A 15,796-nucleotide genomic window follows, 5' to 3' on the forward strand; every position below is an offset into this window, starting at 1 on the left:
TAAAGGGCACATAGTAAGGGAAAAAGAACACCCAAACTGCCCATGACCAGGAGTTTTAGAAATCTGGCCATGCTAATGTTATTAAGAAGCAGGATAGGCCCTGTCCATCTGTCTCAGAGGTACATTTATTGGAACAGGGTGACTGTCATGGCCCTACTTGAGTCCTCTTCAGAGGAGGCCCTAGATGCCCCAGAAGCCCAGGAGGCCCCAGAAGTCAAAGCCCCAGACCGGGGACTGACATTAGCCTCACAGAAGCCTGAGCCCTTGGGAGACGTGGTTGCAGGGCCATCCCTGCCAGCAGAAAAAGAGACTGCCTCTGAGGCAGAGGTTGAGCAACCCCCTGACCCCAGAGAGCTTCGTTATCTCAGGGAAAAGGTTAATAGGGCTCTTGCACAACGAAGTGCTCACCTGCAGAGCACTCCTCAGGAGTAAGGATCTGCAGAAGGAGGCTTGATCATGCCAGCTGAGCTCTGGGTTGGGTCCAGCAGGCTGTGGGCTTAAAAGCTTGCAGTAGCAAGCAGCCAGCACTGGAACAACTTTGGTCCACTCACCTTGGATACCCTGTTTCTTGACATTTGGACTGCCTAATGACTATGCAAGGTACTGACTGTTTACCTGTGTCTTGCCTGTTCTTTGTGACCACTCTTGTTGATGCCTGCTCATCCTCTGCCTGCCCTCCTGTGCTCTGACCTCAGACTGGAATTTGACCACTGCTATTGTAATCTGAACTGCAGTGAGAGTCTGTTACTGCCGGAACAGGACAGTGACCTTGCATGCATTCAGCTGTTCCATTGCAAGACTTGCAGTACAACTTTGCCTTTTCCACAGTCATGCCATGGGGTAGCCTTCATCAACCTGGCACCCTCCAGATGTGTTGGACTACAGTTCCTATAATCTCTCAACCAGCATGGCCACATCTGGAGGGAGCCAGAGTTGGGCAAGGCTGCTACAGCTTTTCTGTGAATGAGGTAGATAGGGGTGCTGTAAATCAGGCACATGTGCTGAGGTTCAAGGTGCATCACCTGGATTAGATTTTGTTTGCAGAGAAGTATCCTGTCCATATGAACAAGGGATGGCTACAGCTGTAGTAAAACACCTGTCTCTCTGGCTTTAAAAGCACAAAAAAGTAAAGGCCCGATTACAGGACAGCTGCAGTTAGAATGAGAATTTGGAAGAACATCAAGAAAATGCTACCATCACCACCACTCCTGCACAAGGAAGGAATGATTTGCACAGCAACGACCTCTGGTGGCTATCATGCTACTGTAGCAAAATGGGGACAGCTACAATAATTCAATAGAGTTTGCAGTCCCCTCTCCTACTCACATGTACTGAATATGGTGACCCTATGCAAAGGAGGACAGAGCTCCTGTATCTTTAACAGTTGTATAGAAAAGGGAATTTCAGCAGGTGCCATTTGTATGCATGCAGTACCTGGTGAAATTCCCTCTTCATCACAACTGTTAAAGCTGCAGGAAGCCTGACTTATTTTGTATCTGGTCACTAGGGCAGGACTACCGTACTGCAGCTTTAACTGCTATGATGAAGAGGGAATTTCACCAGGTGCTGCATGCATACCAATGACACCTGCTGAAATTCCCTTTTCTATACAACTGTTATAGATACAGGAGCCCTCTTTTTCTCTTCATATAGTCACCCTAGTACTGAAGAATTCAGAAAGGTAGTAGCCAGTCTCAGAATCTTTTTTGTTGATGATACACCATACGGCATCATGGTAAAATCCTATTTTCATAAAGGTGACTATAAGTTTGTTATTTTCTGTGGCTCTGATTTGACAGTTTGCTACCAACATGGGGGCTCTACCACCTGCACGGAGCTATATGGCCCATTAGGCCCCAATCCTCTTTACAGATGCTCATACCCAGCTGCCTTCTCCTGCAAAATATAGAACCATGTATGTGCAGGAGCTCCAGTTGTACGCTGCAGCACTGGGATAGGGCGCAGATCTTATTCTTGGACTGCTCTCTTAAAACTAACTACATTGTAAACAATCCCAAATGTGCATATTCAATTACTTTGCTATTGCCACATTTAAAATATTTGTCAAAAATAAAAAATATTTGTAACTAATGAATCCATTTGGAACCCTTTCAGAATATCTACATGCACACACAATACTACAAGGTTGAGGATCAAGAAATCAGTTAATTTTGATTTAAGCTAATATGCAGCACAATTCTAAGCAGGTTTATCCAGAACTATGTCCTACTCAACTCAGTAGGGCTTATTCTCTAGTAAGCGTGTTTAGGATTGGAAGAGACCTGTTCTGATACTCTTTGTAGAAGGCATAGAGTCAATGTGGTGTAGTGGCTAGAGTGCTGGATTAGAACTCGGGAGACTGAAGTTCTAATCCCCACTCAGGCATGAAGCTCAGAGTGACTTTGGGCCAGTCACTGACTGTCAGTCTAACCAACCTACCTCACAAGGTTGTTGTGAAGATAAAATGGAAAGGAGGATAATGTACGCTGCTTTGGGCTTCTTGGAGGAGAGGCAGGATATCAATGCAATAAATAAATAGGCAAAGAGCCTTTTTTGGATCAGACCACTGAGGTATCTAATCTGACATTTTGCTCCCACTGGCCTATGGGAAACCCACAACAGGATATCAACACAACCCTTCCACTCATGTTCTCTAGCAACGGCAGACCTTGTGGCTTTAATGTCATGCCACCTTTTTCTTCTCCCACCTGTTTTGCTTCCTAACTTGCCTGACAAAGAGTTCTGGAGAACCCAAAAGCTTTCTATTTGTGACATTTTGGTTGGCCCTTAGAAAATGTAGGCCCCATTACACCCTCTCCCAAGCAGGAGCCTTCCAGATGTATTGGACTACAACATCCATCATTTCAAGCAAGTAAGGCCAATTTGTCTTCTTCTATTCTAACTCTTACTAAGGTAGAATCTAAAAGTTTTCAAAGGAAACGAGCAGTTAGCTTGACAAAAAAATGTGGTGGGGTATCGCGCATGCCAATACAGGAATGAACACAAGAGGAAAACAGAATCCTATGTTTTATTGAAAAAATAAAAACAATGAGTGGAGAAATCATTCAGTAATACGGCCATCAGATTTCAAAAGCCAAATGGCTTTACAGGGGGTGGGGGAGTCTTCATTTCATTATGCGTAGTAAATCATTGTAAGTGATTCAACAGTTCATGTAACTTACCACATTTACATAGCCCTTTACGTGTTACACAGAGAGTAAATGGTTATACATATTGCATGTTAAAAATAAAGGCATTATTAAACTGGAATATTAATTATTAAAAGCAGGGTCGGAATTTCATATTAGTCCCAGCAGACTTTATATACCATAAAGAGGAGTGTGTGTTTTCTGTTCCCAACATACCTTATAAATGGCTGGCTTAGCTGCTCTATCAAAGGTGCTGTCCTTAGATTTTAAACAAATCTCATGCTGGCCCATTACATTCAAGTCTAGACCATCATTAGTCAACAGAACATGAAATCAAGAGAGTAACACAAAAAATGTATCCCATAAAATTGAGGGCTGCTGCTTTCACATTTCTCACTGGTGCAGAGAATCAAAACACATTCAGAGTTTTTGAAATCCCATTGCTACAGTGAAGCAACTTTCCAGGAGGAGAAACCTGTGGCCCTCCAAGCTTCCCTACTGGGCTGGCAGGACTACAATGCCCATCATCCATATATATTAACCATGCTGGCAGGGCTGATGGGAGTTGTAGTCTAACATCTGGAGGGGCACAGCCACACCCCCATGACATACACAAAGCTACTGTTCTGAAGGCGGCTTCCCACGTTATTCTTCCCTTATGCAAAAAGCATGTATAGAAAACAGTGTGAAATCCACATACAAATAGCAAATGCATGTAAATGCAATTGCCACCCACAAAGAACTCCATGGTCCATATCTACACAAAACCTACACTTTAAAAAAAAATCATAAGGGGGAAGCAATCCTCATTCACAAGGTTTAACCATGATCCAAATTGCACAATAATTCACTTGGGAATTTGAATTTAGAACAGGACCATCCTAGAATAAAAATGTATTCTAGGTTGCTCATGGGTCATATAGGACCTGCATTTTGAATACTTAAGACAAAAGAGTATAATGCTCAAACCCAATCCCCAGACAAGGACTGGGGAGACCCAGGTTCAAATCCAGCCACTCAGCCATGAAGTTCACTGGGTAACCTTGGGCCAATGACTATCTTTCAGCCTAACTTACCTCACAGGCTTGTTGTGAGGATAACTTAAAGAGGGAGGAAGAACCATATACACCACTTACACCTCCTTGGAGGAAAGGTGAGATATAAATTTAATAAATAATAGGGAATGCCTGTATCAGCACAGGATAAACTGCTGTTACTTTACACAGTTGCATTCATCTCCAGACTGTTCAATCATCAAATAGTCTTAATCTAAATATTTATAACTCAGTTTTTCAAAAGATACAGGTATCTTTCCTTCATCATAAAGAGGTAACCCCGTGTTTCAGATCCTTAAACTCATTCTTTAATTCCTTTAAGACAAGGGTGGGCAATTTCTAGGGGGTCAAGGGGTCACACTGCCTCCTGGACCCACTGGGGGGGGGGGTCAAACCTCTACCCCCCCCTTGCTGCCAAAGTTTGGTGGTGATTTTGCTTGAAATCAAGCTGCACGCTCCCCACAAGTTTTGTTTTCAACGAAAGTTACCACTTTTTTCCCTGCCACTGAGCAAATTTAGCAATGGTAATGGGGCAGTGTGGGCTACACAATAGGCCAGTGTATGTATTTGAGCATGTTGCCTGTGAGTCACATATTGGCCACCCTTGTTTTAAGACACCACAGAAATGAAGGCAGCTTAGACTAGGAATAGGTTCTAGAAACTTCTATTTCAAGGCAATGGGATACCATTAAGCAGATTTCAAAAGGTAACCAAACAGCAGTCATAACAGGCACTGAAAAAAAGCACAGTTATCAATTTAATGTAGTTCACTGAATGATACAATCATGCGCTAATGGGAATTCCCAACACATTCCTTAGTGTGCGGTAATCTGAGCAGCCCCTAGTGGGTTACCTACAATAATGCAACCCTTCGAGTGCTGGAAGGCGCAATACCAGAAATGTCAGCTTGTGGATCAGAACCACACTTAGTGCTGGCATAAAGAACTATGAAACCACAAGAGCTGCAACCCTGTACAGACTTACCTGACAGTAAGTCCCATGGAATTCAATAGGGCTTACTTCTGAGTAGACATGCATAAGATTGGACTATAGGTCCTGAGTCCCGTCCCCCCAACCCCAGCAATGTAGGAACCTTCTTGTGGAAAGGGAGAGCAGGGGAATGATTCTCTTCTGGCCCTTTTTAATGCAATTCCAGGAGTGGACAAATAACTAAAGCGATAAAACCACAGGGACACCCCTCCCCATCCCCCAGTACTGACCATTACTGGAACATCCGAACATGGCTCCAGACTAGCAGTAGGAGCCCATCTGAGTACCATTTGGAAATTCCTTCAAAAGGTGGGTTACTCAAAGGAGTGACGAGTCACAATCTTGCCACATACATGTGCCAAAACAGAGCATTCACACAACTTCCCCCCCTGCCCCCCCCCCCCCGCTCATGGCATCACCTCTGACTGAACCCAGCTAGGATAAGGGCAGCTTTGGATCTGCATGTCCCAAACCACCTGTTGTTGTTGTTGTGTAAAAGGTGTGATGCTAAGCACCAACGCTATGACCATCAGTGCCCTGACCTGGTACACAAGCTCAGGAAGAGAAAAAGGAGAAACTCAAACAAGCCAGAGAGAGGATAAAAATAAGCGACATCACTGTCTACAGTACTCCCCTTAAAAAGAGATTGCTCCCCACTTAAAGCACATTTAGGGGGGGGGGAAACATTTCTTAAAATCTCGTTCAAAAACTCTGCTTAAAGTCAAAGTGTCCTTCCCTCAACAAATAAATACTATCAAATTGATTCCCTTTAGAATGTTTGTTAGTTCATCTAAAAAGGGGGGGCATGCAAACCTGATTCAAAGCTAGATGTGCACTACAGAATCATAGAATTGTGGAATTGGAAGGGACCGCAAGGATCATCTAGTCCAACCCTCTTCAATGTGCAGGAAAACCAATTAAACCATCCATGAGAGGTGGCTGTCCAGCCCATTTCAGCAAAAGAGCCTCAAGTCAACCTTTAAGGCTATATCCAAATCCCATAAAAGTAAGGCTGGGGAACCTATGCCCCTCCAGATGTTGTTGGATTACAACTCCCATCAGTAGTGACTATTGGCCATGTTGGCTGGGGTTGATGGGGACTGTAGTCCAGAACCTAGAGGTGTTCATCCTTACCACAAAGGAAGAGGATCTCTCTCCCCCACCCATAATCACTGGTGGGCTCTCGTTGGGTCCCTTCATGAAACATTAAAGGAAAGATTTCAAAAACATGAAGTATCTCCCATAGTGCGAAGAGATATACCTATATACTTAGAGGAGTGTATAAGTCCTGCACTGTATATCTGAAAGCCAGTAGAAATGACAGTGCTAGGAGTTGCATGAGTATTTCAAAGAAAAACGACCTACTCAAGTCCATAGACATTCATATTGCTACGATTTCTTCCTGGAATAGCTTCTTAGGAAGCTTAAATTATTAGCGTTGGAATTCACATATGAGTATGAGAAGGCAGGAGCTGTGACAATGGCAAAGCATGTTTTATATGTGCTCTGGGTGACTCTGGAGACAGGAGATCATGTCTTGCACAGGTTTTTCTTCATAGCAGATTTGGTAAACGGCAGCAAATAGTGGAAATCTAAACAAAAAACACAGAGACAAAAGAGGAAGGAAAACATCTTACTAGGTGAAGAAGAAACCTAAGAATGGCCAGCATTCATGATGCATTGACAGCAGAACAAAACCTGAGATGCCATTTAAATATGCTAGTGCCTTCAAATCAAGCAAATGCAGTATGTTTTAAACATACATTTTCAGCTACTTTGTGTAAAACTTTACGGGAAGAGATTTGTAATGCCCTCTTCCTTCTCTTTCCACTGTACTCTTGACAACTGAAGTTTAACATATGGAGTTTTGGTTAATTCAGAGCAATGAATAATTTCCCAATAACAACTGTGGCCTGATATAGGATTGCTGCATTTGTCGATCTTCAGCAAAGCAGCATTTTTGGCCTAAGCCACCTTCCCCAACGTGCTGCCCTCCAGATGTGCTGGACTACAACTCCAGCCTCCCCCAGACAATTGAAACCCAATACGTCTGCAGGGCACCAGGTTTGGGGAAGGCCAGCCTAGGCAAATGGCTGGGAATATTCACTCACATAGACTGAGCATCATCAATTGCTGTATCAAAGGCCAGCAAGAAAGTATAGGTCAACAGCAATTATTATTTTTAAATCTCTAAGGGCGCAATCTTTTGCAGGTTTAGACAGAATAAATTCCTACAACTCCCAACACTCCCCAGTCAGCCATGCTTTCAAATGCTGGTGTGACAGAAACTGCCTTATCCACAAAAGGTTTAGGTATATTCCAGAAGGGAAAAGACAGCTGTCTATAAAGAGGTTAGTTGCCCTCATGTTTTCGGTTCTTTATAGTTACTGGGAGATTTCAGAAGTAGCTCTTTAAAGTCAAGTACCGTATTTCTTCGATTGTAAGACGCCATCGATTGTAAGACGCACACTAATTTCAGTACCACCAACAGAAAAAAAGCTTTGATTCTAAGAATAATAATCACACCCACGATTCTAAGACGCACTCCGTTTTTAGAGATGTTTATATGGGGAAAAAAGGTGCATCTTAGAATCGAAGAAATACAGTATATTAGACAAATGCCTAACACGCCAGATTCTAGCTGGCTAGGTTAGTTCGCATGGAAAGTTCTAGAACTATTAAGAACATGCCCATTTGTTTTAGGGTTTGCTGATGCTGCTTCAGAAAAGCATTTTGGTTTGTGGCAATAGAAATTATGCATTGGATTCAGTGAGGGAAGTAAAGATAACATTCTGCTCTTACCAATGTTTTAGAGACATAGACTGGTTCACACAACACGCTAACCCATGATGGTTTATTTTCCAGAACAATCCATGATGGGTTAAGCGTGTTTTCTGTGTGATGTTTGTCCCCCCCTCCTATAGTAGGTTATTTCCCCCAAATAAGACACTCTGAGAACCCTTGGTCTACAGTAAGAGTTATTTTACCTATGATAAGTTGTGTGTTGTCGGCAGAGCAGCGTGGGTTACAGAGATCACCTACAGAGCTACTCTGCAAAAGCAGCCAAAACCACTGTTGCTGCTGTTCCTCTTAAGCGGTTTCTATTCCTGCTGCAAAGCACGCTGGGATACCTACCTGGCTGGCTAGGAAGACTGCAGGAGGGGTGGGAAATTAAACTCTTTGTATCTTGTTTCCCTGATCGTCTGACAGGAGCACAGTTGGTTGATTGCATAACCACCTACCCAGTGTAGCTTGTTACCCACTATGGGTTAGCGTGGTGTGTGAACTTAGCCATATTGAAGCCCCTTCCACAAACTGAAGGTCATCCAGGATTTGCGGAAGGGGCTTCAGTCCAGTACAGGCTTCCAGAAAACAGGGGAGGAAAGAGACAATTTTCAATGATTTCTGCAGCCCACTGCCCATGCTGTTCTGGAGGGTACCCCAACCCTCGAGGAGTAGATTTTCAGGGGGTGTACAAGGCTACTGGGCAATTGGTGAAAACTGCCTTTCCCCATTTCCATTTACAAGTGCCAAGTGTGCTCTGTTCTATGGATCTCTAGATCCAACCCATATATTTTAATACTTCAATATTAATATTTTAACCTAAACACACACACACTTCTCTTCTTTTTTCATTCTTGGTGTTAAAAGGAAGATATTGAGCATAGAGATATCACTTTTCATATGAGGAAGGGCCAAACACATTTTCCAGCTATGTCTTTGACTGTCTCAAACCTTACTTAGCAAACAACAAGAAGTACTAAAAACTAAATTCTGCTAGTGCTTGCAAGTCCCTCTGATAACTGCTATGCACATCTTGTTCCTTGGTCCTATTACAATAGCTACTGATAATAGAAAAGTTGACAGTCCAAGAAAATTGTTTTTTACAGATAATAGATCAAAGCAGCCCTTCTGAAAGGAACTGCCAGTCAAAGAAATGCACCATGTATTTGCTGACTGAATTTTTAAAAAGCGAGAGGGAGGAGGTGGGGAATCCTTTTCTAAGGTCTTTGGACAAGAATCCCTGAGAATTTCAAGTAATTATGCAAAAGGAAATTCCACTCTTATTGGAACCTGACATCAATAAAAAGCATCAGGATGTCAGTAAAATGAAATTAAGGCTCATGTTTTCCACCAAGACAGACATGATGAGACAAATTATATGTTAACTTTACCCTCAGGGGACCATTTAAATACATGGGCTGTTATCTAGTTAAGTGTCCCGCTGCTGACAGAAGGCATGTATTTGTGGAATGGGGAGGGGATTGATTTTCAGCAATGCCCCAACTTTTCTGCAGCCCTCCCTCCACACTCCACTGCACTTATGATGCCTTCCAACAGCAGACCATCAATTAGATATCCCTGGAATAGTAAATGACATCCCCCCCCCCCCCGCCAGCACAGACACCCCCACTAACATCCATGCCCTGATGGAGTCTGCAGATGGAAGTGATTTGGTTCAGTGTAAGAATTTCCTATCTTCGCATATAAGCAATGAATTTAAACCAGTCGGAGGTACACAGAGTAGTTGTAGATTTGATGGCATATGATGGACTCTTTAATGCATCAGTTGAATTGTTTACTGTTGTCACTGAAGTTTTAGTTGATTTGGGGGGGGAGACTGTTATTTTGGTGGATAATAGTTTTTGCTGTTCAAAATTTTGAATGTTTAAACTTTATTGTAAGTCGCCTTGAATCTTTTTTGAGAAAGGCATCTAAGAAATCTAAACAATACCAGTAAGAAAGCAACAATAACATACATGATTTATAATAAGCTCAAGGTTGTCTTTAGGTATGTCTAAAAGTTAAAAAAATGTACTGGAAGTTCTTGGTGAAGGATTCATCAGCAAAGGCACATCGACTACTTTCATAACTCTAAGTGGTTTCTTTCTGGACAGAATTTCAACAGGGGGAACTAAACAGACCCAGGGCATTGTAATGAAGTCAACCCTGACCACTGATTACTAATAGTGCAAATAGTGCAATCATTGCTGGTTACTGATTACAATATGCATTCCAAAGGGCTTCTCGTTATTGAACAACTAACCATTCAGTCTTGGCGCCCTGGATAGGGTATAATTTGTTCTGATGTTTGTAAAAGAGATGGTGATGATGATATTAATAAAGGGCCGGCACATTTGAGAAGCAAAATGCTTAAAACATGCCCGACATGTTCCCACTTACTTTTCCACTAATCCTTTCTGCTGGAGGATGCGATACACCTCTGCAGAGGTCTGTGGCCCTTGAAGCTTTTGTCCATTCAGCATCTCATGCTCCAATTCTTCAATAGACTGAAGATTAAAAAAAAAAGGAAACTTCTTTTCAAGATTCATAGATGTAGATCATCATTTGAAAACAAGGTGATGTTTCTGTTTGTTTTTAAAACTTTCTGTTAGAAGATCTTCGGGGAGAAATCAAACTTTATTCAGGAAAACATGGATAGAGACTAGTACACATTCGCTTTTTTCATACTTATGCACAAATGCCGTTGTACATTTGTATCATAAGGGAGCAGAAGATCAAGCAGAGCATCTCCCACCCCCCAACAACTACTTCTAATAGAATTTACAGCTAATCCAGTATCTGCAAAGTCCTTGAGCACCATTAAGATTGTGGGTGTGACTTAACCAGGCCCTTCCACTCCCTGTAACTAGGCTAGCTGTCTTGGTAGCAATTTTGGAAGTGTTGGGATTTAGGGCACTTACTAGTCAATTAGTGAGATTCCTGTTCCTCCCCATCCTTCTTCTTCTTCTTCTTTTACATTTATTGCTCTTTTTAATAGATCAACAGTATTAAAAATACAGGTTCAGATGGGGAGGGGTTTTAATGGATTAAAGAGGATGGGTTGACTACCAAAACGACTGGGCTAAGATAGAAGAGGGTATTCCCTGTTCAAGAGGCAGCATAGGAGACTTTGGATGGAAAAGGTAGGGGTAATTGAGTACTTATTAAAACACTTCTTAGCGCATAGTTAAACTATGGGTTCCAAATTCCATTTTCAAGAATGATAAGAACATAAGAAGAGCCATGCTGGATCAGACCAAAGGCTTATCTAGTCCATTACTGTGGCAACCAACTACAGTGCCCAACCAGATGGCAATAGGAAGCCTACAAGCGGGACATGAGTGCAAGAGCACTCTTCCCCTCATGTTCCTCAGCCTCTATACTGTTCAACAGAGAGCACTCACAATGCCTTCATTTTTAGCAAGCAAAAGGATGGCAGATGCAGAATACTTGCTTCTAGCATCAATGGTCCAAACTAGATCAATGGTCACCAGAAGAAGATAAGCAACAATTCACAAGATGGTGAAGAGCCTCTCATGAAGATGGCAGCAACACACTCTAGGTGCAGAAATGCATCTTGGATCTGAGTGTTGTACATGTCTACAGGAGCCCTCCCCCACCTGACACCATCATAGGAGTCTTCTACTGAGTCAGACCATTGGTCCATCTAAGCCCAGTATTGTTGACACTGACTAGCAGCGGCTCTCCAGGGTTTCAGGCGTGAGTTTTTCCTGCCCCACCTGCAGGTAACGGGGATTGAACCTGGGACCTTCCACACACAAAGCATGTTCTCTACTTCTGAAGTATGGTCCTTCCCATTCAGATGTGTTGACTATAGCACCTAATGAGTATCAGATGATAGCAGCTGTAGTCCAACCCATCTGGAGGGCATCAGGGTGCTGCTCCACAGTACATACGGGAATGATCCTTTTCTAATGCTGCAGATCTTCTGACATAAAAATCTTCATAGTACATAGACTACACAGTACATCTGACTACATAGAACCTTGTTTTAATAAGCACATTACAACTTCCATAAAGGAGAAAATACTTTAGAACAGTTTTTCCCCCAGTGTTCCATCAAATTTCCATTTTTTTTCCACTGGAAAATTTGGAAATGAGTCCTTGTAAAAAACAGGGAGAGCAGAATGTCCCCCACCCCATTTATTCCTGTTTTCCTCTCCCCAGGGCTTAACTTTTCTAATCCTTGTCTACTCAACACTTCCACATTCAAAGGGCAAGTGCAGAAGGCAACTTTGACTCCCACATCAAACTGTGACATGGAACCTCTGTCCATGGAAAAGACATCCAAATTGCAAAGAAGGAATCTAACCTTGCAGATCCCACCCCACCCCAAAAGCACCTCTGAAATGGAATTTGGCCCTCGGAATGAAAGAGGTTTGATACCCCTGCTACAATCCAAGCACCGCTTCAAAAAACAGAGACGAGGTTGCAGTTGCATTAGCCTAGCTGTAAGACCTCAAAAAGTTACCATTAGGCTCAAGTTACAGACAATTGTTTTAATTTAAATGTCCACCTGTCACAAGGCCATTCCAAACAAGAAAGATTCTGGAGTCAACGATGGGACATGAGAAAGTGGTTTAAGAGAAGAGCAAGTCCTGAGTACGGTACCTTTCCTGTTTTAACAAACGCTTCTGCCACTCTTCGATTGCGGCCACCATAACAGGTCGTGATGAGATCTGCAACCCCGCAGCTCTCCAGGAAAGTTGCAGTGGACACCTGCCCCTTGCAGAAGATCCTGGCAAACGCAATCATTTCCATTAGTCCAAGTCTAATGACAGCTGCTTTGGTGTTATCGCCACAGCGGAGACCATCACAGAAGCCAGCTCCCACTGCCACGATGTTCTAAAGGAGAATGAAGAAAAGAAAGAGACAACAGCGAAGTTGAGAAGGACACTGAAGCTACTATCAAAGTCTTTAAGGCTTACATACATCTGCACAAATGTCTTGGTCCGAAAGAGCTAGAGGGGTACATCCAGCATTTCCAATTTAAAAAGATAAGCTAGAGTGGCCCAGTAGACAGACTGCTAGTCCTGGGCCACAGAAACTTTATTTCCACTCCTGAAACAACTGACCATGGGCCAATCCCTTTCTCTCAACCCAAATCGATAATTTATAAAACGGGATTGTTACTTTATATAGTTTTGGATCAACATGCCATACACTCTTCTGACCTCTAAGGCTGGGGTGGGGCAACTAGTGGCCCTCCAGAGGTTTGGGCCTACAACTCTGATCAGCCCTAGCCAGCATAGCCAATGATGAGGGCTAACGAGAGTTGTAAGCCAAAACATCTGTGGGACATAAGTTGCCCACTCCTGCTCTATAGGTTTCATGCCGAATGGAGTGGGGTGATGTCTAAATTGACAAAACATAGTTTCAGATGCTGTTCAACCCCCCACAAGAAGCGATTGGACCTGGAGATGGATATGCTGAGTCAGTGGGAAATGGAAGCAGGCAAGCAGTTCTAAACCATGGTTAGCCTGACTGAAAGTTCAAACCATGGTTTGGAGTGATGTCTGAACTGAGCCAGTAGAAGAGAAATGGAGTGCTTCTTCTTTCTTTAAGAGGAAGAGCCAGGATGGTATAGCTCTAGCTGTAAAGAGTGTCAGAATAACCTATCTCAGAAGTTTGTTGTAAGCATAAAACGTGTGTGTGTGTGTGTAGAAGACAACTGTGTATGCCAACCTGAGCTCCTAGGAGCAACACATATGTTAAGCATTTTTCAGTGCAAAAAATTATGTGTAATTCTTATTTATCCTCATCACTGCCCCTTATTATGCCAAGTGATGCTGACTTTCCCAAGACCACTCAGTGATTTCAGTGCAGAATACAGACTTGAACCTGTACAATAAATCTTGGTGCTAGCAGTGCTATATAGATACTAAATAATAATACTGAAGGCAATCTCATTTAACCAAGGTGAAGCAGCAAGCTAACATCCTCAGACCCACGCTCAACATCTAACACACATAAGAAAGACGGTCAAGAGTCTATGACACTCCCACTTGGAGCCATCACGGCTGTAATACTCTATCTGCATTTGGTAGCAGGTTGCAACGTAGCATGGTGCCACTTTGATTAAGATGAGTCGAAGACTGACACCAATAGCAAAGTCCCACACATAAAGTCAATCCCCAACTTCTCCAGTTAAAAAGAAGATTCCATGAAGCAGGGGAAAGTTTTTGCTTCCGTACTTCAGATAGCTCCTTTAGAGTTCTGACTGGTTCTGATTGCAACCCGGAGCGGATTCAGTGCCCCACTGACATCGGAGCCACCAGACTCCACTGAGAGAACCACTGCAAGTCAAGGTAGTGGGCTAGACAGACCGCTGTTCTGTCTGACCCTGAAGAAGCCAGCTTCACAGGTGGATGTGATAGATATCGGAGGATATTGCAGCTATTGTAAGACATCTATAGCCATAAAAAAATCGGCACTGTACGCAGCAGAGGGCGACAGGCAATGGATCACAAGGCTGAGTTCAGATTCAATGAACTGCAGAGAACTTTGCCAGAGTCGATACGATACAATTCAGAACAGATTGCCTATGTACATCCTGCCAAGATTAGCTGAGAGCCAGAGTGAATAATTGCATTCTCTTGCATTCCCTCATCTCCGGGGCATGGAACAGCCAGAATTAAGTTCCCCAACTGTGGAAGAAGTGCATAGTTATATTACAGGTGTGATACATCCCAGAACGGTTGTTGTTATTCAGTCATTCTAAAAGAATCAGGAAACGTTCTGCATTATGAAGCAACAGCAACAATACGGAGATGCATAGTGCCATTAGAAGAAACAAGAAATGATGTCTGCAGAGAAAGCATGGCCCCGTTCACACGTACCACTAAACTATGGGTTAGCCCTATATAGACAAGCCTCTGCACACCCACGCTAAGCCTTGGGCTCATGAGCTTGCCATTCCTCCTCCTCCTTCCACACTGCTGGGGAGAGGACTTAAACAGGATTCAGTTTCTATGATTCCAGGAAATCATGGTTTAAGGCAAACGCTTCTTCACCCTTCCCCACCCTGGTACCTACCAGATATTTTGGAAGACAATTCCCATCATCCCCAGCCAGCAAGGCTGATGATCAGTCTGGCTGAAGCTAATGGGAGTTATAGCCCAGCACATCTGGAGGGCACCACTAGTCAGATTTCAGCTTGACGCTTTGATAGCTGTTCTTTAAAAGATTGGGGCTTTTAAAGGTATCTGCATACTTCTCACAATGCTAGTCTGTAACAATGAAAAGGTATAAAATGGCTTGCACAGAACAGGCAAGAAGCTCTTGCTGATGGGCAGCTGCTTTTAGCGCTCTGTCTCTATGGCACAGAGGAAATTCAGGATCAGTATTGCTGGAAGCCATCCAGCATGCCTGTTACTTAAAGGAAAGATTTCACTGCCAATGTTAACAGCCATCTATATTGTATATGCCTCTCTACCAGCATAAAAGTGCATCCAATGAAAGCGGATATGCAAAATGATTGCATCTGAGTAGCAGATGTTCTTCTATCATCTTCCAGCTGTGACTGTTATTTTAGCGACTGCATTTAGATGTGCTTAGAAGCAATGTCAGGAGCTAAAATTTATCGCTCTTTGCAGAAGAATACTATGCTTAGCTCCCTTCTTGTAACATTTACTTCATTCCTTAGGCAGCCATCTTTATCAAAATCTTCCCCTTTTAGATGAGTTTCCGGTAAAAAGAAGAACCAAAGAAGAAAGAAAATATGGTATCGACTGATGTGGGCAACATTCTGCTTTTTCAAATTTGTCTGATCTATCTCTGATGCTCGTTTTTTGAAAT

At 43.0% G+C, this 15,796-nt stretch overlaps 1 protein-coding gene across 1 annotated transcript in view; it reads right to left on the reverse strand.

Annotated features, from left to right (window-relative positions):
• Positions 1 to 3,010: 3,010 nt before the first annotated feature.
• The window catches only part of GPD1L (glycerol-3-phosphate dehydrogenase 1 like), a 30,446-nt gene continuing 17,660 nt past the window's right edge, over positions 3,011 to 15,796 (reverse strand). Inside the window, exons 6-8 of the mRNA XM_063124961.1 lie at positions 12,611 to 12,844; positions 10,379 to 10,485; positions 3,011 to 6,786 (exon numbers count right to left, since the gene is read on the reverse strand). Coding sequence (XP_062981031.1) covers positions 6,690 to 6,786; positions 10,379 to 10,485; positions 12,611 to 12,844 — 438 coding nt within the window. The 3' untranslated portion in view covers positions 3,011 to 6,689. The remainder of the gene's footprint in view (positions 6,787 to 10,378; positions 10,486 to 12,610; positions 12,845 to 15,796) is intronic.

The sequence above is a fragment of the Elgaria multicarinata genome, chromosome 1 (assembly GCF_023053635.1).
Source record: "Elgaria multicarinata webbii isolate HBS135686 ecotype San Diego chromosome 1, rElgMul1.1.pri, whole genome shotgun sequence".
Classification (NCBI taxonomy): Eukaryota; Metazoa; Chordata; class Lepidosauria; order Squamata; family Anguidae; genus Elgaria; species Elgaria multicarinata.